At 41.5% G+C, this 24,428-nt stretch overlaps 1 protein-coding gene across 1 annotated transcript in view; it reads left to right on the forward strand.

Annotated features, from left to right (window-relative positions):
• The window catches only part of CRYBG1 (crystallin beta-gamma domain containing 1), a 51,925-nt gene that overhangs the window by 2,389 nt on the left and 25,108 nt on the right, over window positions 1-24,428 (forward strand). Inside the window, exons 2-7 of the mRNA XM_055134616.1 lie at window positions 4,220-6,428; window positions 9,941-9,988; window positions 10,080-10,198; window positions 12,003-12,168; window positions 15,235-15,374; window positions 22,523-22,649. Of these exons, the coding sequence (XP_054990591.1) occupies window positions 4,220-6,428; window positions 9,941-9,988; window positions 10,080-10,198; window positions 12,003-12,168; window positions 15,235-15,374; window positions 22,523-22,649 (2,809 nt within the window). The remainder of the gene's footprint in view (window positions 1-4,219; window positions 6,429-9,940; window positions 9,989-10,079; window positions 10,199-12,002; window positions 12,169-15,234; window positions 15,375-22,522; window positions 22,650-24,428) is intronic.

Genomic DNA, 24,428 nt, shown 5'->3' on the forward strand with positions numbered 1-24,428 from the left:
TCTGGGGAAGAGGATCTTACAATGAAACTCTTCATAGACTGTTTCCTGTAACAGAAGAACAAATATCTTTTTCTCAGTACTGATTATTTTCTACCTAATATTTTCCCCTTGCCAAATCCTCAGTTTATTAAAATCTCTTTTCCACAGGGCTGGCCCTTGTTGAATTGGCAAAGTATTGAAATGGAGAATTAATTCTTTGTCGGCCTTTGATCCATTTAGGTTCCATGGAGTTTCTTTTCAGACCTTTTAACTTTTTTTAAATGATCATATTTTAATTGAAGGTGTTACTTAGATTATTTTGAAAAACAATTGGAGCCTGAAACTTTTGCAGTGGAGAGTTATTTTATATTTCTGAAAAATAGTGATTAGGAAGTACCGTATATCTTGAAACTTAAATAAAGCCTTTAGTTCTCTATCACGTATGGAATCTTGAGATTCTTATGGTGTGTTTTAAAAAGACAATATTCCTTTCTTACCCAGGACTTTTAAGACTCCATATTATTTTCTCATCTCACATTATAATGAAGGCATTACAACATGAGTTATAGTAGCTTTCCTTTTAATCAGCTCGAAGTAGGTTAATTGTAGTGACTCTTGGTAGTAGAACTTAATAGCACAGAAAGTTTGGTTGTAAAATATATTTTGATCTTAGTGCAAATCTTTAATGTGCAGATGTGTTTCCTGTCCTGAAGGCAGCCTGTTGGCCAGCCTGTAGTGTTTGCCATTTACATCAGAAGATGCACTTTGATGTTTGATTGTTAATTCCTTCAGCTGATTAGTGAGACTTTTATTAAATGCATATTCCCTGGCATGTGAAAATTTCTCATTAACCACTAGCATATTTAAGCTCTCTTTCTAATCATCTCACTGGTTTTAGAATATGATTTTTAGAAAAGTGCTTACAGCAAAATTTGCTTTAATATCTTAAATCTGAAATACAGGTCTGCAATAAGGGAGACTAAATATAAAAAAATCAGGAAACAGTTGCATGGGGGAAAATTAATGAGAATATATCAAATTTAGTTTTTAAATAGAATTTTTCTTTTTAAAGAGCATCTAAATTCTTTTCTTTTTGGTTTCTGGACCATACCTGGTGGTAACCAGGGATCACTCCTGGCCAGCCCTGGGGAACTGTATGTGGAGCCCCCAAGGATTTCAAGGATTGAATGTGGGTTGGCTGTGTACAAGGGAAGCACCTTTCCTGGTGTATTATCTCTCTGACTAGAAAGTCCAAATGCTTAATGTTGTGTTTAGGATGGGGTGTCTCAAGTCTTCCGAGTCTTTTCATTTTGTGCAGAATTTGATGTCTCATTCAAAGTCCTACTAGTGAAGTTCTGGATTTTCTCTCCAACACCATATACTTCCCCTCTCCACAATTACAAGCAAGTGTTTCTTGTAGACAAGTCTAGAGCTTGTATAAAATTTCAGTGCTTCTCCACTTATAGCACATAATCTATGTGCGATATTTACCCTATAAATCTCCTGATAATTAATTCACACAGTAAATAGTAAGGCTGGAAGGAACTTGAGATCTTTTGTGTATCCTGTGCCTCTCTAGAGAAGCAGAATAGTGGCGGGGCAGGAATCTGGCCCCCAAACCAACACTCTGCATCAGGTCAGGGCTCCAAGTCACTCTGTGTGTGACCTCAGGCAAATTACTTATCTTCTCTAACCTCAACTGCCTCAGCTTCCTCCTCTTGAAAGGAATGTACAAGTTGTAAGTTAGGCAAGCCATAGAAAGTCTTTCTTAAGTGCTTAGCAATCAGCGAATACTCGTGCTTATTATTTATCTCTCACGTTTTACAAACCACTAGACCCGTGATTTAGACATTCTTGTCTTTAAGGCTTTGGCGTTTGCTCTTCTAGGAAAGTTTGCATAGATGGAAATGATATGTGAAACTGATCATTAGAGTGATTCCAGTTGAAAGGAAGGGAGCTGGCCAACGCCTCCATCCCGCTGTCTCTAACTCAGCCCTTGGTTCCAGGGATTCCTCTATCCTTAACTTGTGGGAAAGGAGAAAATCAGCTCTCTTCTAAACATTTTTTAAAATAGAGAGTTCTAAGAAGTAACTTGACCAAGTTCACATGGCATAATAAGTGGACTGGAACCAGTCAATGCCGAAGATTTCATTTTGCTTCTCAGAAAGAAGCTACATATACATTCAAAGACTTGGGGGCTGGAGCAATAGCACAGTGGGTAGGGCGTTTGCCTTGCATGCGGCTGACACGGGTTTGATTTTCAGCATCCCATATAGTCTCCTGAGCACCACCAGGAGACTGCAATGCCAGGTGTGACCCAAAAAGCAAAAGAAAAACAAACAAACAAAAAGACATGGTTTTCATTAGGAGCTGATTACACCCAAGAGAAAAAACTGGGGCAAAGGTGACTTTCTGTTCCAGAAATGATGGCCAAGCCACCAATGAGTAATTGATAAGCAAATTATAGTATACCCACGTGGACTTTTATGCAGGCGTTAAGAAAAACTTTTGTTTAAAAAAAGTAAGACAATATAGTTTACAATTCTGTCAATGGTAGGATTTTATGCATAACACAATACAGCTCAAAATTTGAATTTTTTTGTGGCTAAAAAAATGTTAAACATAAGGTTTAGTAAACCATTTTTTCCAGAAGTCAAGATACCAAACGAGGAGCTGAGTAATCCCAATTCTATTAAAAATGCTTATAGAAAGACTAGAAGTACATACTATGTTAAGAGATATATGACTAGAAGGATGAATGGTTTTCATTTTTATGTTTCCCAGATGTTCTATAGTGAACACTTATATAATAAGAGAAAATTTTATAGGGGAAAGACGAAGGGGATAAAATATTCAAAAGAATTAAATAGCAGATATTTTAATATCTACCTATTGGACTCATAAAAATTTTGCCATGAAATTGAAATGCATAATTGATGTTTGGAGAAAAAAACTAGTGTATAGCATATAGGAGTGCATTAAGTATTTAAATGTGCTATCCTGTTCAGAGATGTCTTTGAACTCCAGAGCCAACACAGTATGCATGAATTCTGGGTACTGGACAAACTTGTAAACTTCTCAATGTGCTCAAGATTCTTGGCTTCATATTCTTTTTTATGCCTTATCTACAGCAGAAACTGCTCTCAAAAAGTCATACTTAGGACTGCTTAAAATAGTGCCCTTTGACACCCCATTGATTAAAGGTGTGACATATATCACAGTGGAATATGGCTCTGTATTAAAAAAAATGACGATATGGCCTGGATGGACTAGAGGGAAGTATGTTTTATGAAACAAATCAGATGGAGAAAGCTAAACACTTCACTCATATGTGACATACAGAGAGGATAAAAACTGGATGAACTAAATAAAACAAAAATAAACTTTTAGACTCTTAAGTTCATTAAGTCCTGGGCATTTCAAGGTAATGATATACAACAAAACCATAATAAAAAATACTATTGTAGGCATGTTACCCAGATTCCAATAAGTGAATATATATATACATATATATATATATATATATATTTTAAGATTTTGCTGAGCAGGCAGGTGAGGAGTGGGAGGGACTCATGGATCACTGGAGGAGGGATTCTGACACCAGTGGGGGTTTGGAGTTAAAAGCACCAAATTCCATTATTGGTGTTGTAAACCATAGTGTCTAAATAAATTCCATTATTGGTGTTGTAAACCATAGTGTCTAAATAAAATAAATAGCTAAAAAAAAAAAAAATTCATGGTTTCCCGAAGGGAAGGAGGAAGGTATATCAGATAAGAGGGGACGATTGCATGACAAAGGAAAGAATTAGGCTTCCAGTGGTGGAGCTAATATGAAGTGCACACACTGATTTTCAGTGATATATAGCTGAATCTTATAGTTTGTCATAACGGTATAATACTTCAGTTCAAAAAAGGAAAGCACAAAATATCTGTATAAAAAGAATTTCAGGGGGCCAGAGATATAGTACAGCAGGTAGGGCATTTGCCTTGCACATGGCTGATCCGGGTTCAATCTCTGGCACCCCTTATGGTCCCCAGAGTACCATCAGGAGTAATCCCTGAGTGCAGAGCCAGGAGTAACCCCTGAGCATCATTGGGTGTGCCCCCCCTAAAGATTTCAGTAAATCACTACCAACAAAAATAAAATTATCAGAGCAGAAAGATGCTGAGTTTTTATTATTTGTATACTCACTTTTAAAAACCAGGTCAATAAGTTTATCTTCCTGCTTTATTCTTGCAGCCCTGCCAAGCCGAAAAATGTGGAACTCAATCTGAAAACCTCTAAGAATCTTGACAGTCTGAGCAATGAGCACAATCCATTTAGTCAGCCCGTCCATAAAGGAAACACTGCTAACAAAATCTCCTTATTTGAGAACAAACGTGTCAACGGGAGCCCCAGGCACACTGAGACCCGGGCTCCTCGCAACCTTCCCCCCTCCAGTAAAACATTTGTAGGAAGGGCCAAACTAAACTTTGCCAAAAAAGCCAAGGAGATGGAGCAACCTGAAAAGAAAGTCACACCAAACAGCCACCAGAATGGGGTACCGGGGAAGGAAGCCGCCACGGAAACCAAAGCCACGCTCTCCAAAGAAGCGTCTGCGGCCATAACCAGGGACCAGGCTGTGGGTGCCCCACCCAAGGCAGAGGCGCCCTCCAACACCAGCTGCCCTCCCGACCCGGGGGTGATTGCTCAGGTGCGGGTGCAGGACCAGCTGTTGGCAGGAGAGGTTGCCCCAGAAGCTGCCGACTGCAAGTCACTTGTTGAAAACCTAACTGGGACAGCCCATGATGGCGCTTTGGGGCTTGATGCCCACGTCCCAGCACCCGCAGCCACACTGAAGCTACAGGATTCAGGCTCTGACTCAGCGCCCTTGGCTGAGTCATCTCCGGGGTCCCATCAGGTAGATGGCCCCCAAGGTGCTGGTGCTTCAGTGCCCGGAAGCAGTGTTCCAGGTTCCACTTTGCAAGTGTCAGGAAACAGCTCTCTTTTGCCTGGGCCTCCTCAGGGTCCTGGAGAGGAAAACCCCAGCAGACTCTCCGGACGAAGAGAAGCCAGCCCATCCAGGGTGCTGGTCCAGGTCCGGTCGTTCATGCTGCCAGTGGAGAGCCCACAGGAGGTGAGCACCCACGTCATCACCGACAGTTCTGAAGTTAGGGAAGGGCAGCTGCCCAGCTGTCACAGTAATGAACTGGAGGTGGTTTCCGTTGCCAGTTGTGCACCCCAGAAAGAGGAAGTGGGTAATCAGAGCTCCCCACCGGAAGGCATCTCCTGCAGAGAGGAGCATGGGGCAAGAGATGACCCACAAATCATGCAGCTGAAGACATCAGAGAAATCTCTGCCTCTCCAGGCTCAAAGTCAGGGCGACACAAAGCCCTCACTGGCCAAATCTACCCACAGCAGCGATCACTTGCAAAGTCCCCCAAGGCCTGCTCAGAACGCGGTGAATGGCCAGGACAGCCCCGCCAGCGTTTTGAATGTTTCTGCCGGGAGCGATGACAGTGTGTTGGATTCTTCTTCGGACATGGAGAAATTCACGGAAATTATCAAAAAGATGGACAGCGCAGTCTGTGTGCCCCAGAAGAAAAAGAAGGGCAGGACGCCCAACTCCCCCATCCCTCCCTTTGCCATGCCCCCTATTCACGAGGACAACTTAGAAAAGGTGTTTGACCCCAACGTGTTTACCTTTGGCCTGGGGAAGAAAAAGGAAAACCAGCCAGAAGTGTCACCTGCTTTCCATCTGATGCAGAACCTGGACACAAAATCCAAGCTGAGATCCAAACGTACGTCCGCCGAACAGAGCGTCCTCTTCAAGTCCTTGCACACTTATGCCAATGGGAAGGACGAGCCCCTGACCTCTCCAGAAAATAGTGACAAAGAGAACAGGGATGTCCCCAATGGTGGCGTGAAGCGATCCAGGCTGGAAAAGAGTGCCCTGTTCTCCAGCTTGTTATCGTCCTTACCGCAAGACAGAGTCTTTGCTCCCTCTGTGACTTCAGTCAGTACAATGACCACATCTTTCAGCACTTCTCGGAACACTTCTCCTTCTCGGTCTTCTGTGTCACAGCCGGTGGCGGAGGGGGCCCCACCCTGCGGTTCAGACAAACAGCCGAATCTTCCACCCAGCAGCAGCTCCTTGAAGGTCTTCAACTTCGACTCGTCCAATGCTTCTCATTCAGGCCTGAAAAGCCCAAGCTACGTGGAGAAATATCTGCAGAGAGAGGAAGCCAGGAAAGAGCTTGATGCACGAAGCAACCTACACTTGCCAGAGACAAAGTTTTCTGAGTTTCTGAAGCTGAAGAACAGTGATGATATGGATAAAGTGAACCATGCAGAAGGAGTTCTGAAGTCTAACTATGCAAACAGTGACACAGACTTCCCGGGCCGTTTCAAATCCAGCCGGTTTGACCCAAGCCTTTCTTTCTCTGGGATGTCACTGCCAGAATCAGCGGTAAGTGACAAAATGTTGTCGTGTATTGAGGATATTTGTGAGAGGGAGAGGAGAAAGGAATGATATAGTTCATGCTGTTCTTTTAGAAATGGTTAAGCACATGGGGTCAGAGCAGTAGTATAGTGTGTAGGGCATTTGCCTTGCACATGGCTGACCTGGATTTGATCCCTGGCATCCCATGTGGTGCCCCCCAGCACTTCCAGGAGTGATTTCTGAGTGCAGAGCCAGGAGTAACCCCTGAGCACTGCCCAGGTATGCCCCCGTGCCCCAAATGAAAGGTTATGCTCGTGTTCATCCATCACATATTTAGAAAACCACCCGTGTACGAGGGGCTGCTGAACTTCTAGAGAAGTGATACTAAGATTCTGTTCCTTTGGCATTGTGGGGAGGAATTTGGGCCACACCCACAGGGACTTGGGGGCTCTTCTGGCTTCTGCTTGAGGAACCATGCAGTGCCAGGGCCTTGGACCAGGATTGGCTGAGAGCAGGGCAGATGCTTTAATCCATGTACTATCTCTCCAGCCCCAGGATTTCTATTAGGACATTCATAGCCTGACCCAGAAAGAGAGCTACACATATTTGAATGCATTTGTGAATTCATTATTTTGTGAAAGATACTGATTCCTTTCATGTTCAATGACAGATTGAATGTATTATTCTAGCAAGTATTTATGACAATGTGTAATACTATATTTAGAATTCTAAGATTTTTGAAGCAGCTTCCTTTATTTGAAAAAGCCCCCACCAGGAAATCTAAGTATAAATTGATTCTCATGTGCTGTGAGATTCAAATCTTGTGTGTAGCAATATAATTTTTTTTAATCCATAAAAGTTGAGAAGGTATGTCCTCTCTCTTTGGAATTAATTTTCTTCCAGGAAATCTTTTTTTTTTTTTCCCTGAAAAGTGGTCAGGGAGGAAAGAATTTTGTTCCATGTTAGAGCTTTCCTTTAATAGCATAGAGAGTGCCACAGTAGGATTTTGAACAATTTTGATTTCTTCATTGTCTGTGATCTGACTACTAGAAATTTTGTTTTGTTCTTCATGTAAATTTGTGCCTTTCACCAAGCTCAATAAGCAAACTGAGGGAGGACGATGAAAAAAGCAGGCGGTCTGATGTTTTCAGTCTGCTCTGCCTCTCTGGACACAGGAGGGGACAAGAGGGGCTTCTGTGCTCCTGGTGTCCTCTGCCCTTGTCTGATGTCCCAAGCCTGTGATCTGCACCTGTGACCCAGGCAAGAGAGACCTGGCACCTTCTTCATTTGTCCTGACACTTTAGCTTAAAGAGATACCCTCTTTTTAGACTTTTAATTTTGGGACCCTTTTATTTTGAAAAGTTATTGCAACCCCAAGAGGTGAGGGTTCCTATGAGTTATTCCCATCACAATTAAGCATTCAGGGGGTAGGCCACACCCAGCAGTGCTCAGGGCTCACACCTGGTGGGGCTCAGGGCTCACTCCTGGCAGGGCTCAGGGGGACTATATGCAGTAACAGGGGTTAAGCAGGATATGACACATACCAACCAAGATCCTTAACTACTGTACCATCTCTCTGGCCCAAGATAATGGGCATTAGATAGCTTTTTAATTTTTTTGTGTGGGGGTGGGGTGGGAAGGTGCTTTGGACCATACCTGGCTGTGCTCAGGGCTTGCTCCTGGCTCTGTGCTCAAGAATCATCCTGGCAGTTTTGGTGAGACTGAATGCAATTCTAGGGTTCAAATCAGGTTCAACCTCATGCAAGGCGATTGCCTTACTCCTTGTATTTTATCTCTGCCCCCCAGTCACAATTGATTTTATTAGAAATTAACACTAATTTCATATGGCATGGACTCTCTAGAAACTTCCACATACACTAGTGAGAAGAAGAGAGTGAAAAACATAGGTTTTTGTTTTTGTTGGAAAACAAATCCTGTTGTCCAAATGCTCAAGGATTTGAGCACCCTCCCAAGACCCCCGGAACATGCTTTTCAGAATCACCACGTAAACAAAATTGAATCAGCATTCAGAAATCAAATGATATGGTTTTTAGACCTTTCAAGTGTGAAATTTCAGCATTGAAGCTTCATTCTCTTTTTCAAACCATTCTCGTTCTCAGATGATACTCATTTGTTGCTTTATGACATCTTGGCCAATCATGTCCGACAATGGTTCCACTAGACTGTATGAGGACGAGGTACTCAGCTCTCTAGGCTGTCTCCTGTATGCCACCTAGTCATGCAATTGCTTCTTGACACATCACCCAGAGTGTTTCTCCATTGCTAAATGACGTATGACTGTACTTCTCTTATTTGACTACAGTATAATGGACAACAGCATGCAAATGTCCCTATGAATTCCTTGAAAACCAAACCAAATGGAGTGAAAAGAAGCAGCAAAGAGCTTTATACTTCCTCTTTGGGTTTTTTTTGTGTGTGTGTATGTGTGTGTGTATGTGGTTCCAGGGCTCAAACATAGGCTCACACACAACGCAGGTCTCTACAGCTGCTCCCCCCAGCCTGTCCACCACTGCCATTCCTCTTCTATTCACCACTTCCATTCCTCTTCTATTCTCCAGTGTAGGCATTTTTTTATTATTAAAAAAAAAAGTTTTTGTTTCCTATAGGTTCTGGATTTGGTTGACTAGAATACCTATTCTATTTTTAATGTATTACCTAAATTTCATTTTGAATTTCAGACTTTTTCTTCAACTTGACTACTTCTAGTGTAGTCAATACAAGTAAATAGGTATATGCCATTGGAACTCCTAATAATGCTCTTTTGAGGTCCTCAGTGGTCTTTTGGGTGCATTCCATTCTGCTGTAATGTAAGAGTGAGCAGATCAAAGGCAGACCTCAGACTAGGCATCCTGGTTTGCACTGAAAGTAGTTCATGTTTTATAATATTTTTACATGTATAATTACTATTTTTATTATCATAAGTATTTCTGGTTTTACTTGTTTTGTAAGATGATTTAGAAAATGATTGGTTTTGGTGCCATATAAAATGTATTTTGTTCATCAAAAAGGAGTGCTAAATAAACCATGTGCCATGTACATTATAAAATACAACACAGACACTTTTATTTATACTTGCGATGGTGCTGTGAAAAACATACTTACAGATTCAGAGTAGGGGTATATATGAACCTGCAAAATTGATGTTGGCCACTTCTAGATGAATAACGAATGCATTGCAGTTTTTCTTTATTTGAGATTATAATCAGACTATTGGAGTAACAGTCTCTTAGATAACTTCTCATTCTGTGAATTGAGGTCTCTCTCGGGACCCTGGATTTTCTAGATTGGTGGTAATACACTTAGGCATTTATAAATGAGGAGAAATGATCTCAGTTCAAAAAGAAAAGAGTGCTTCAGAGTATAACCACAAAGAGAATTTCCAAATGACTTTGGCATAGATCGTGGTGGCCTGTTTCAAGCCATATTTCAAAGTTATGAAGTGATCTTACCTCAAGGTTTCTAGGAAGAGAGGAGTGTTAACAGAAGTTTAATGAATTGTTGTGTTCATCTGGTTTCAGACACTTAGAGGAAATGTCCAAAGTAAAATCAACCCCCGGCCCGGAAAGGTAAGGTTACTTTCTATTCCTAGTCAAGATTTTATTTAGGCAAGCCTGGTCACTGGCAGTTATCTGTGCTACTACTCTGGTCTTCTTCTAGGTCGTGATATTTCGGGAACCTGAGGTCTCCGAGGAGTCTATTGAAGTATTTGGTGACATTCAGGATTGCAGCTCTTGGAGCCTTTCTCCTGTGATCCTCGTAAAAGTTGTGAGAGGATGGTAAGAAGGGCTCTCTGAATTTTTGATTTCACAGGATTTGTGTTTTACGCGTTTAAGGGCCCTTTTGGTCTTTAGTGCTAACTTAAAATTACACCATAAGCAATTAAAAGGGGGAGAGAATACCAGTCATAGCGTTAAAAGCACTTCATGGCAAAGATGGCTTTTAATCATATTTCTGATCATCTAAAGGATGCGGTTTATGCCAGAAAGAGCACAGAAATATTTATTTATCCAAATATTAACTGAGGTATAATAAAAGTATTGATGTCCACCCACAAGTCAATGACAAGTTTCTTTTTATCTGTGTCCCCACTTAACACTTTTTGAATTAATATATATATATATATATTGTATATTTGAACTGTAGCACTGAAGCCTGTCATTTCATTGTTCATCGACTTGCTGGAGTGGGCACCAGTAATGTCTCCATTGTGAGACTTGTTGTTACTGTTTTTGGCATATCGAATATGCCACGGGTAGCTTGCCAGGCTCTGCCATGATGACGGGATACTCTCGGTAGCTTGCCAGGCTCTCTGAGAGGGACAGAGGAATCGAACCCAGGTTGGCCTTGTGCAAGGCAAATGCTCTACCCGCTGTGCTATTGCTCCAGTCCTAATATAAAAAATTTTAAGTATTAAAAAACTTCTTATTTATTAATTTTCACTAAGGTTGATAAGAATTGTACCAATTGTGTTGATAAAGCAGGTGCTATCATCCTGATCAAATTTTTTTTCTGTAAGAAAAGACTTCTTTCTTTTTTTTGGTGGTGGTGGTGTTTAACTCTTGTTTTTAAATTTGAATACGAAAAATTGTGCCAAAGCCAAATTTTTTATACCACATTTTTGTTACTTCTCTCCTTTTGCAGTTGCTTTTGGCTTCCCTTTTTTCTTGTAAGCACTTTGCTACAGCTCTTGAACATATGTTCATATGCGGTTTTTCTTAAGTGTTTGACTGTTACTGGGAGGTATATTTTTATTTTATTTTATTTTGCTTTTTTGGGTCATACCCGGCGATGCTCAAGGGTTACTCCTGGCTCTGCACTCACTCAGGAATTACTCCTGGCAGTGCTCAGGGGACCATATGGGATCCTGGGAATTGAACACAGGTCAGCCCTGTGCAAGGCAAACACCACCTGCTGCGCTATCACTCCAGCCCTGGGAGGTATATTTTAAATCTGCTTTCCATTATCTCCCATCTAGTCCTTTATTAACATACCCATTGATTCTGTCCTAATGACTTCAAATCTCTCCAAGAGAAGTTTTGTTTTACATTTGAATTTAAAAATACCAACATCGGGGCTGGAGAGATAGCACAGCGGGTAGGGCGTTTGCCTTGCACGCGGCCAACCCGGGTTCAAATCCCAGCATCCCATATGGTCCCCTGAGCATGGCCAGGGGTAATTCCTGAGTGCAGAGCCAGGAATAACCCCTGTGCATCGCCAGGTGTGACCCAAAAAGCAAAAAAATAAAAAATAAAAATAAAAATAAATAAATAAATAAATAAAAATACCAACATTTGTCCATTTGTTTGATGTATATGCCATTCCTGAGTCTCCAGTAACTAGAAATTCCAGAGAACTTTAGTGATTCTGAGACTACATTGATACCCCAAATTTCATATTGCATCATGAGAGATTCAATTTTTCCCAGTAAAGTTTTAGTCTGGGGGGAGATTTTACTATTTTAACTGCTCTAGAGTTGACTACTAGCAAAAAATATTTATAATTAGGTATACACAGACTGTCTCAGCAATCAAAATCTCTCTCACCAAGTTCTGGCTGATAGTTTTGCTGTTTTTTTCTTAGCTGGATTTTGTATGAGAAACCAAACTTTGAAGGAAACTCCATCCCTTTAGAAGAAGGTGAATTGGAACTTTCTGGTCTCTGGGGTATAGAAGATGGTTTGGAAAAAAGTGAGGAGACAGAATCTGCAAAGCCTGTGGTGATTGGTTCAATCAGACACGTCGTCCAGGTAGGTTATGGTAAAGCTGCACTTTATTCATTCAGCAAATATTCATTGAATGCCAAGGGTGACTTTTAACTTCAATTCAGCTTTTGGAAATAAAAGTGAAAATGCAGAACCAACTGGTACCTTATGGTTGTATTTTCTATTAAGTATTTGTACACTTCAGGTGAATTAGAAAAAGAAACATTCTAATGTCATATTATCTCCCCAAATTCCTAAAGGTAAGCCACTCATTCCCCACCATCTCTGTTCTCATATCCAAATGCTTTTTTACTTAATAATCTTGTTTTGATCAATTCTATGTGAAGAAATTTTTGTCTTGTCTGTTTGTTTTGGGCCACACCTGGCAGTGCTCAGGGCTTACTCCTGGCTCTGCACTTAGATATCACTTCTGGAGGTGCTAGGGTACCATGTGGTGTGCCAGGGATTGAACCCAGTAGACCACATGTATTGCAAGCACCCTACTGACTGTACTATATAGCTTATGTGAGATTTTTTTAAAATTTGTTTTATGGTTGCTGTGTGAATTCTTACTAAATTGAGTGGCTTACACTTCTCTTTTGGAAAATAAATAATCCAAAAATAATTCAATTGACAGAAACTCTAGGGTTCCTTGTCCATTAAAAGAAAGAAATAAGATGCTATTTAAAGCCATTTTATGGGTTAGGTTACATTTCTTGATTCCTTATTTGTTGATGAAGAAATTGTATCAGAATCTTTGTGGCTCTTGGGATTTGGTTATTTGATTTCCTTTGGCAACATAATACATACTGTCTTCCAGTGGAAAATTAAAACCTTACATGTGTAATTGAGATGGACATTGGGATACAGTTGGGGAGAAAGAGAATGCTCTAAATGAAGATGAGGAAAAATGAGTAATAGTTTTTGGCAAAGAAACTTACCACCTGTTTCCCAGACTGGCCTTCCCCAGTGACTTAGATGACAACTGGTATTCTAAACCAGCATTTCATAAACTTTTTCTGACCGTGGCCCCCTTCCGACCTTGTTTCCTTCCTGTGGCTCCCTGTCCTGCTGTGTCACCCCCAACTCTCATGTGTGGACTCCCATTTACACAATTTTTCAACTTGTCCATCTTGGAATATATGACTCTACCTGGGAAACACTATCTCAAATGACTGACTCTTTATGACATACATGTACTGTGAAGTCAAACTTGAAGAACCCCATGTAAGACTGCTTTAGTTCATAGAATGGTCTACCTGCAGTTTATATTTATTGTTTATTTAACATTGGTATGAAGGCAGTTTTTAAAAATGCAAATTCCACCACTCCTCTTTGTTAGATCTGTGTTCTTTATTCTTTCTTGCTCATATTATACTCTTTTTCTTTCTTTGTAGTACAATTAGGATGGTGGTTTCCTTTCATAACTGAAGGGTGTTATTCTTCATCCTTTTTCTCTCCACACCATTTTGTGAGGCTCCTCATCCCTCTGGTAACATCCTTCAATGATTTGCAATTGAGAGAGGTATCAGGATTGGTGAAGTGAGAACTGATGGGGCATCCCAGAAAGGGAAGCAAATTGGTAGAGACCTCCTGTTTGCACAATAATAGCAGACTTAATGTAGTTTGTGGTTTTCATGTTGCTACCTGGTTTGGAGTTTAACTGAGTCATAGGGCATTGGTATCATGTGTCATCATGTATTTACTTTTGGTTTTTGGGCCATACGCTGTGATGGTCAGAGCTTTCATCATTTATTTCACCTTTCTTTTTCCTGTGGAAATTAAGGTTGTTTCTGGCTATTTTCTATTTTAAATAATGCTACATGAACATTTTAGTGCACTTAATCACTATCACTATCATCCTGTTGATTGTTGATTTCCTCGAGCAGGCCCCATAACGTCTCCATTCATCCTAGCCCTGAGATTTTAGCAGTCTCTCTTTACTCATCCTTTCCAACAGTGCTGCATCAGAGGCTCTTTCAGGGTCAGGAGAATGAGACCCATCATTGTTACTGTATTTGGCATATGAATACGCCACGGGGAGCTTGCCAGGCTCTCCCATGCACTTAATATTTTGTAATATTCTGATTTATTTTCTTGGAGCAAATTTTATAAATGCCGCTTGTTTTATGAATTTTGATACATCATGAATTATATTTTTATAGCTAGTTTGTGAATTCTTGAAACATGATGTAAGTTACAGCATATGTTCAAGAGGGCCACCTTCTTAGTTCATTATATCTGTTCCTTTTGGCAGTGCTTGAAAGAATTTCACATATGCTTATCCTAGCACTTTCATTTTTTAAAAAAAATTGTTTTGGGGACTGATCTCGGGCGGTGCTCAGGGCTTATCCCTGGCTCTGAGCTCAGAGGTTATTCCTGGAGGGCTTGGGACCATATGGGGTGCTGGGAATCAAACTCGGCTCAGACATATGCAAGGCAAACACCCTACCCTCTGTTCTGTCACTCTGGCCCTACACCGTCACTTTTTTGGACCTTAGTTAACTTAGCTCAGCAACATAGAAGAGATTCAATAAATACTCGGTTATTAGGCACTAAATTGGGATAGAGGCCTTTTGAAGAGTGTTTGGTGAATCATGGATGTATTGATCATGGAACAGTAGCCAAAGTGCAGAAATTCTTAAGTCATCATAAGTGTGTATGTTTGCTGATGTGAATCATGGGGGTTTAGTCACAGTCAAGGAAAGTTACTACGGGGCACTTCCAGGCTTGCAGCCAAGGTTGAGGAGGACTCTAACCACTTACAAAAATGAGTTCCACTTGGATCATTAGAGCAAAGGAATTGGAATGCCTTGATCACCAGGCAGTGCCAGGCAGCTGTTTCACTGAGGATGAGATAAGTATATTCCAGAATTATACCAAAACACGTTCTTCATAATCTTTGCTTGAATATAATAGTAGACAGTGTTTCTGCCCCAGAGTTCTTATTAATTCATTAAGTCATAGGAACAAGAAAGGGATAAAATGTCATATGCCCTATGAAATATATGTGTACTGTACTTAAACCTTATTATTTGAGAAGGGTTTATGAGATCACTGAAGATTTAGATGCATGGTATAGTTATTATTATATATTTATATATTTTTTAGGATTACAGAATTAGTCAAATTGATTTATTTACTGAACCAGAAGGGCTGGGAATCCAAAATTCCTACTTCGATGATGCTGAAGAAATGCAGGGATTTGGTGTAATGCAGAAGACTTGTTCCATTAAAGTGCATTGGGGCACGTAAGTATTTTCTCTTCATGTACAATTTCAATGAAGCATTTTTGTGAGTGCTGTTTCAGAAAGAGAACAGAAGCTGGTCTATCTTTGGTTTGTTGTTAAATCATTAATGATTAGATGGTACTGTTTAATAAGGTACATAACATTCTGATTCTTTGGTATACCTGTATCATCGGATTCAGCACTTAAACACAGTCACAGTTGACTGAGAGAAGTGCCAAGGAAAAAAACTGTATTTATTTAATGTCGGGATTTCCTTAACATGGGGGAGCCTGATTCTTTCAAAGCTGAATAACAGATTACACCTTCATGGTAATTCTAAGGAACTAAACATGTGCCTGTTGTTTCGGATGGGATGAAAGCCAACACACATGGGGTTTCCTGTGGCCACACAATGCCACGCAGACTCCAAGGATGTAGTTTCACAAATCACAGGAAACTGCAAGAGTATTTTGAAGGAAATGCGAGATCATAGTTCACAAAATCAGAAAGTACAGACTGCAAATACCCCAGACCCGGGTCTCTAAGGCAGAACACAGATCCCAGGGCCCGTGCAACTTACCCATTGAAATGTATTGGTGGTGGGGAATGTGCACTGGTGGAGGGATGGGTGTTTGATCATTGTGAGATTGTAACCCAAACATGAAAGCTTGCAACTATCTCATGGTGATTCAAAAAATGAAAAAAAAAACAAAACACGAACATAAAAAAAGAAAAGAAAAGAAATATAGGAAATTGCATTAACATTCCTTTGCATTTTATTACAGATGTACTCCTTGTAAGATTTTCTTTTTTGTGACAGTATAAAATTAGTTCAGTGATGATCTATGTGTATGTGTGTGTGTGTCTCTCTCTCTCTGTGTACACATATGTATACATATGTTCAGAAAACGCTCTAAAGGGCTTAGTAATTGGAAATGGATAAGACAGCACTTACCTAATGTGTCACATGCTGCCACAAGAGCTTATGCTAAGAAGAGTCCGTGTTGCCATGCTCTGCTGGTGTTTAGGAAGGGTCCCAGTGACATTGCAGCAGAGATGTGAGCGGCTCTGGGAATATGTTTGGTAAGAGGGTCAGGGGAAGATGTTTAGGCTGCAAAGACAGCATTTGCAAAGCTGTGCTGGGCGTGCTTGGGCCACTGCTAAGAGATCAAGGAGGTTGAAATCAAGTGAGCGAGTGAGCAAGGAATCTGATGATGTGAGAGCCTTTTAAACCTGAGGGGAAACCATCGATACTCTCAAGGGACATGATAGTCATTGGAGGATTTTGATTTAGTGCCTGTATTATACAAGCACTCGAGCACCTATGCAGAAAATAGATTGTAAAAAAGCAAAGGGTAGAAGCAAACAAGCCAGTTAGGAAGTAATTGATGGTATGCAAAAGTAAATAGACTGTGGCTTCACATGATAGTACTAGTGGAACATGGTCAGATTCAGATACCTTCTCGTGGGAGAACGGACAACGTTTGCTAATGGATTCTGGGTGGGATATGGGAGAGTCTGAGACATGACAAGTGCTTGGGATCCTAAGAGTTATTGTGATAGAGAAAGCTTGAAAGAGCAGGTTAGGAATTGAAGGGAAATTCCATCGGGAAGAGGCTGTGTTGCAATTGACTGTTAGACCTTGTATAAGAAGCCAGAAAGTGAGTGGAATGTGGTAGGAGGTGGCTGGGGGCAGAAAGTTAGGAGTCATTGATCTCAAAGGGAGCCAATGGACAGAGAAAAGAAACTCTCTAAGCCTTGGGTAGTTTTTTAATGTAGCAATTGAGAAGAGAAGGAGGAATCTGAACAAACTAAAATGCCTTTTTAATTTTTTTTGCTGCTGCCTATAATTTTTTTCACACAAAAATAATCAGTACATTTTCCCCCCTCAAAATATTAAAGTTAAAAAATATTACTTTCCTTTGAAAAGAAGGAAATAGTCCTCTGCCATTAAGATTTCCTCTGTGTCTGAGAGGTATTATGAGTCAGACCTGGGCTGCGCTAATGAGCTATACTTAAGTGATGTTTCTCAAATAGGAAGTTTATCTTTGTCTTCAAGGAAGTAGCTGCAAAGCTGTCATAATTTACCATTGATGATAGGTTTTACACCGCAATGGATTCGTATATTCTGACTGTTTATGTTTGCTGTTGTTAGGCTAATCGGAGGCTACTTGGAGGCCAATTCAAAACATGAGCTCCTGGAACTTGGTTGGTTAGCATGAGAATGAGAATATTAGTACTTTCTGGATCTCCAAGTAGGGTCTTAATGATTTGAGAGAGTAAAGCTGATGAGAAGGACCTGAGTTCATTTTGCTTTTGTTGGTGGGCCAGTTTCCTGGACTGGTATAAGAGAAACCTTTGCCATGTGGGGAATTTTTTTTATATTCCATGATATTCTCAGGTTCTGTTCACTGAATTAAGTTCTATAAATGGACAGTAAAATAGTTTTACTTGTCAAAACTTTCCCTTTTTTAGAAGGGGTGCTCCCAAATAGTGCTCAGGAGGTATGAGGCCTAACTAGGGAGTCGTAGCCCACCAAGCCATCAGTTCCATGCAGGAGCCACAGGATGTGGTACCGTTCTGTCCTTGAAGTGCTGGGGATATCAGGGCCACCCCAGCAGTGCAGAGGCAGCCAGGGCCACATCTTGCACTATTCTGGGCCCTCCAGGCTGCCACCATCTATAACCAAGGAACCAGGTAGTACTGGGAACACAACCCAGATCAAAAACACACTAGGCATGTACCCTAACCAGTCTACAATTGATTAACCAATTTTCCCAGTTGTTTCAAGAATATCTTTTATGGGGACTGGAGCGATAGCACAGTGGGTAGGGCGTTTGCCTTGCATGCAGTCTTGACCCGTGTTCAATTCCCAGCATCCCATATGGTCCCCTGAGCACCACCAGGAGTTAATTCCTGAGTGCATGAGCCAGGAGTAACCCCTGTGCATTGCCGGGTGTGACCCAAAAAGCCAAAATTTTTTTTAAAATGTCCTTTATGGATATTTTTCTTTAAACCAGGGTCAATCAAAGTTCATGTTGGTGTATTTGTCTCTGAAGTACCTTTAATTCTTTCCTTGCCACTTTTTGAAGAACTTAGGTCACTATCTTGGAGAATGACCACACTCAGGATTTACCCAAGTGTTCTCTTGTGATACCAAGTAGTATGTTACTCTAAATTTGAGTCTCCATGCCAGAGCAGATGCAGGTTGAGCAGTTTGGGCAGGGGTCCTTCCGTCAGGTCCTGACTGCCACATTCAGGTTGTGTCACAGAAGGTGCATGTGTAAAGCTGCTTCCGGTGTTGACACCAGGTTTGGTTGCCTACCCAAATGGGTGTCTCCAACAGTGCTCCCTTTTCAAGACCCATTTTCCCCTTGAAGATTCAAAGCCCATTCTTGTTTGACTTCAAAATCAGCACGTTCACATTTAACCTGGATTATCCTATTGGTTTCTTTAGTAACACATTCATGTCAGGGGAATTAAGACTTAGGATTCATTTTGGAAATACTGACTTTGCTTTAAGAACAAGTGAAAAAGATGAAAACTCGCCCCCCTCCTGCCCCAAGCAAATTTTTGTCTTTTTTCATTTTGCTTTGTTTGGATTTTGGTTATCACCTGTGTTTAAAGTTCACTCCTGGCTCTGCTCAGGGAATCACTCTCGGCAGAGCTTTGGGAACTGTGTGAGATACTTGGGATCGAATGGAGTTGGCTGTGTGGAAAGCAAGCACTGCACTCTGCATGCTTCGTAACCTCTGTACTATCTCTCTGGCCCTGGTTTTTGGTTTAGTTTTTTTTGTTTGTTTTGTTTTGTTTTGGAGGGGCAAGGAGACTCTTGAGTGATGTTTCAGGAGGTCTGGGGACCCCACTGATGATTCTCGGCCTCTTGGGCTGTGGGTCCCATGGATGAACTAAAGAATTTGATGCTGCTCAGGCCCTGCAGTGCCAGGGATATGCCGGCAACCTGGTGGCACCCTCAGGGCTGTGCTGAGCTTTGCCCACACCATGTGGTGCTGGGAATAGAGCCTGGGTTGGCACCGGCTGGGCGTGCTCCCTGACTGCTGCTCGGTCTCCCAGGCCCTTGAACAATACTTTTGAAAGCGTAGTTATGTTATTAGTAAGCATAGATGGCCATTATTGTTACTTTAGCAATGTTCACTTGTATATATTTGTAAGTATGAGTGTTTATTTTTTCTTAAAGACTGTATTTTTAGGGGAAGGGAAAGAAAGTGAAAAGAATGCAGGGTGGATACTATGAGGCGCAGGAAGGGGGATGAGGGGGAAAAATTAAAAAAAAATGGAAAAGGAAAAAGAGAAAAAAAAGAGAGAGAGAGAGAGTTATGTCAACTATAGTGAGTTTTGTGTTGAATTATGGAATGTAATCAAGGTAAAGAAAAAATGAAGTGAAATTCATTAGTTATACAGTAGGGGGTAGGGGGTGGGGGCGGGGGGTAAACTGGGGTTTCTGGTGGTGGAATTTGGGCACTGGTGAAGGGATGGGTGTTTGAATATTGTATAACTGACATATAAACCTGAGAACTTTGTAACTTTCCACATGGTGATTTAATAAAAATTAAAAAAAAAATAAAAAAAAAATTAAAAAAAAAAAAAAAAAAGAATGCAGGGTGGGTGCCAGACTACGAGGGGGGTGGTTCTGCTCCTAAGTGAGGATTCTCCATATTCTGAATTTTTTTTTTAATGAAAGTTCATGCTGTACAGTTTTAGCCTAATTTTTAAAGACTGATTACGTTTAAAGTGTACCTTTAGAAACTAAAATAGCACTGCCTGGGGGTAGTTTCCCTCTCTCTGGATGGCCTCATGAATCATGTATCTTGCTGGATTCGAATTTAGAAACAGTGTGCCATGCTTTGTATGAGTTTTCCTATTTCCAAGTCCCCATTACCTCCTCCCCCACCCCATATTTGTAAATGTCAAGTGCCCGTGCCAGTCCTTGGAGCATGGCCTCAGTCTTTTCAAATGGATCCGATTGTGGGTGTTTTTTTTTTTTTATCTACTCCCCACACCTAAAATTACTCCCTCCTGGAAAGGTTCTGTGTAAACTATAGTTATCAAAGAGAGTGAATTATTTAATATTGGCTGAACAGATTCCCTCAGCTCTCAAACTACAGAAGGAGAAACGTAATGGAGGGATCAGTGGGTAAGCCCAGGACCATGTGTTTCTGCCCTTGTTTATGAAACGCCCACACCACCCTCTGTGAGAGGTCTCACTCCAGGGCCTGTGGCTTGGTCACCTGTGGCAGTCTGCCTGCACAGATGGGACTTGAAATCAGCCCGTGGTAGTTGTTTATAAAAAGACATGTACTATTGGGCCATAGGTACGGCATAGAGGGTAAGGCTCTCGCCTGCACATGGCCAACCTGGGTTCAGTCCCCTGCATGAGATGAGATCCCCTGAGCACTCTCAGGAGTGATCCCTGAGCAAGGAGTAAGCCCCAAGCACTGCTAGGTGTGACCCCAAAACAAAAAGAAAAAGAAATGCCACATAATTTGTAATAGTCATGCTTTCAACATATGGAGAGTTCAAGCATTTTCTGCTTAGCTCCCGTGTTTTGTCTTTGATTTTGTTTTTTGTAGTTTAGGGACATTACAGTCATGTTTAAGAGATCAATTTCCTTTTTCCTTAGGATGTGTTTTTAAAGTTGAATTATCTATAACAAAAAGGTACAAAACAAATCATAAATATACAAGCCGAGGGAAAGTTCAGAGTGTAAACATCCACTCAGATGAGAAGAAGGACATCACCTATGTCTTGGAAGCTTTTGGGCACCCCTCTGACCCCCAAGAAATGCTTAGACTGACTTCTAACACTGTACATTAGTCTCAACTCCTCACCCACCCAGCAACACATCCTCTCAGCATTCCTGTGTGTAGACAGATTTTTGGTAGGATTCTTATGATGAATCCTTAAAATTAGTGCATTTTAAAAGACAATACTGACTTAGTTATCCAGGAGAAGCTTTAACAAAACCATCACCCCAAATATGCCTTGGGCCAGCATTGTAAACAAAGAAAAGAGCAAAGAAGGAGAATCAGACCCATTCTGCTGGGGGAGATTTCATTTCCAACCCTTCTCTTCCGGACATAGTCCTCTGGGGATCCAGGTGGAGCTGCCAGCCAGGACACTTTGGGGAGAAGAACAAAGAATTGGCGTGTGTAAGTGATTATCAAGAATCTCACATTGGTTTGCAAAGAGGCACTGCAATACCTCTTACATGAAAAGGCCCTTCTCCCACATCCTCACCTGCCCAGAACTCTCCTAGGAGTGAAGACATTGACAGAAATTTGCACAGTCATTAGACTCTGTGCAAACAAGCATGATTTTCTGGTTTTATGGCTCTTGCACATGAGAGCAGGCTGAGGCGGTTGGTTCCCTGACCACAGCAGAAGTGGCAGCCAACAAACCCAGTAGATGGGTGTGGTGTTGAAAAGCCACAAAAAATCCAGTCTAAGAACTCAGTAAAGTTTGGAGCCTGGGAACACGCAACCTTGTCCACACTCTCGTCTTCCGAGAGTGGAGAGTGGGCACTGAGCCATGGGTGCAGCAATGATACTGCAGGTGTTTCTGTTTGGCCCACTGGCTAGAATGAGAAAAATGGCCATCTGATAATTGGGAGCCTGGCTATGTGTCAGCTTGGGTCATTAGAGCCTGGTGGCCCAAGGCAGTGTCCTGAACCTCATCTGTGAATTGGGGACGACTGTGTGCCTTCCTCATAGCACTGTTGTGAATCGATATTGGAGGAGGTTGTGGGTGGCATTCCTTGTAAGCTCCAGGTGGGTGTTACTTGCTATTTTGTTTTGGCGCTGTGATTAATGAGTAGTTGGCACCTTCTGGTCTTTGGTGACAAATGAAAAAAGCTTGATATTTTCCTAGCAAGGTCCTCTCTCCAGTCAACAACAGAACTGTATTACTTGGAAGTAACAGAACTTTGACACTTTAAGTGGACAAGGCTGACCAGGGGGACAAAATAATGCATCAAGAAGAAGCACCTCTAAGGGCTTCTTCCATGTGACATTCCTCTAATGTGGCAAGAAACTAGCGCGGACTAGCTTCCTGTCCTCTCCTTATTCTTTCCTCTCTGATGGGGTCCTGTGTACTCCTGGAGTCAGCGTGGAAGCAGCACTATCATCTCACCTTCTGTGCTGTTTATTTAGGTGGCTGATTTATGAAGGACCTGGATACCAGGGTGTCCCTTTTATTCTGGAACCTGGCGAATACCCTGATTTATCCTTCTGGGACACCGAAGAAGCATACATTGGATCCATGCGACCTCTGAAAATGGTAAAAAATGATCTCTTACCAAGGGAATGGTTCCTCAACAGTGAGGTCCCTCACTCTGAAGCCATAAAGGAGGCATTTACGAAACAGAGATGGGATAGACAAGCAAACAGCTCAACAACTGGGGTGCAGGAAGTCGCTGGCTTCCCATGGTTCCCTGAGTGAGAAGAGCTGGGTGTGCTCCCAAGCCCAATCCAAACAAACATCCCAATTTTTAGCTTTCTCCTGAGCTAGAAAATTTGTTGGAAAATAAAGAAGATATATTTTTTTTAAATTTTAATTCTAACTCTCTGCCAACCCATGTGTTTTTACTCTCATTGGTCTTGATCCAATTAATTAAGGACTTTCCCCCCCACCTTAAATTAAATCAACTGTCAGAGAACAGAGTGATTTTATGAACATAGGAAACCAGTAGGAAACCATTGCCCCAGGATTTTTGTTTGTTTTTGTTTTGTGGCTTTTTTGTCACACCTCGTAAGGCTAAAGGTTACTCAGGCTCTGCACTCAGGAATTACTCCTGGCGTCGCTTTGGGGACCACATGGGATGCTGGGGATCAAATCCCAGTCAGCCGCATGCAAAAGCAAACACCCTACCCACTATGCCATGGCTCTAGCCACCCTGCCCTGGGTTTTGAAACTGTCTTTTTTGGTTTGGAGCCCCATCTGTCTGTGCTTAGAGAACACTCCTGGTAGGGTTCGGGAGGTCATATTGGAGTGCTGGGGATGAAAACATGCAAGGCAAGTGCCTTTTCTAGCCCTTAAAGCACTTTTTTTGGAGGCTGGAGGGACTTGGACTACATATACTGGATATGCTCAGGGCTTACTCCTGGCTCTGTACTCAGGGATCACTCCTGGCAGGTTCCTAGGGACCATGTAAGATACCAGGGATCAAACCCGGGTTGGCCACATGCAAGGCAAGCACCCTACCTTGCTGTATTATCACTCATCCCCCAAAGCACTTTTTAGTACTTTACAAATCTGAAGTTTGGGACCTTTGGAGAGAATACTTTAGGAAAGTGCATTTTGTTGTATATGCTCTGACTAGCCGATAAGATCAACCACATTCCTTAGTAACTATAGTTCACATGCTGTGTTTGAGCATCTCTGTGCTTTTTTTATAAACCCATTAAACATATATTGGTGAAAAAGACTCTTTTGATTTTCTCATTATTGATTTTAGTGCTTAGCCTGTTGAATGTTTCTGTAATTGAATGTTTCTTTTTTTAAAAAAAAAATTTTTTTACCCTTGTGGGATCAAAGCCAGGGCATCACACATGCAAGGTATGAGCTCTGTTACTGGGCTACATCCCTGACCTTCAGTGATCACCTTCTAGATAGGTTTTTTTTTTCTAAAAAAAAGTTTGTTTGTTTGGTTTTTTTTTAAAAAAACATTATGAAAGTAATCACTGCCTAAAGACTCATTGTTGGAATTTTATTTACATTTTTTTTCTTTCTGGGTCACACGTGGCAATGCACAGGGTTTATTCCTGGCTCTGCACTCAGGAACTACTCCTGGTGGTGCTCGGGGGACCATATGGGATGTTGGGAATCAAACCTGGGTTGGCCATGTGCAAGACAAACTGCCTACCCGCTATGCTATTGCTCCAGTCCGGGAATTTCGTTTACATTTTACCTAGCAATTTAGTGTCTTCAAGAGTCCTCGAGCTCATACTGTGGACGTAGTGGACTTTGTTTGTGTAAACAGCAAACTGTTGAAGGAGAGAAGTGGGCAGACGAGCTGGGTCCAGAGGGAGGTTCTTAATACCCCCAGCGGAGATTCCT

This window comes from Sorex araneus, chromosome 4, assembly GCF_027595985.1.
Source record: "Sorex araneus isolate mSorAra2 chromosome 4, mSorAra2.pri, whole genome shotgun sequence".
Lineage (NCBI taxonomy): Eukaryota > Metazoa > Chordata > Mammalia > Eulipotyphla > Soricidae > Sorex > Sorex araneus.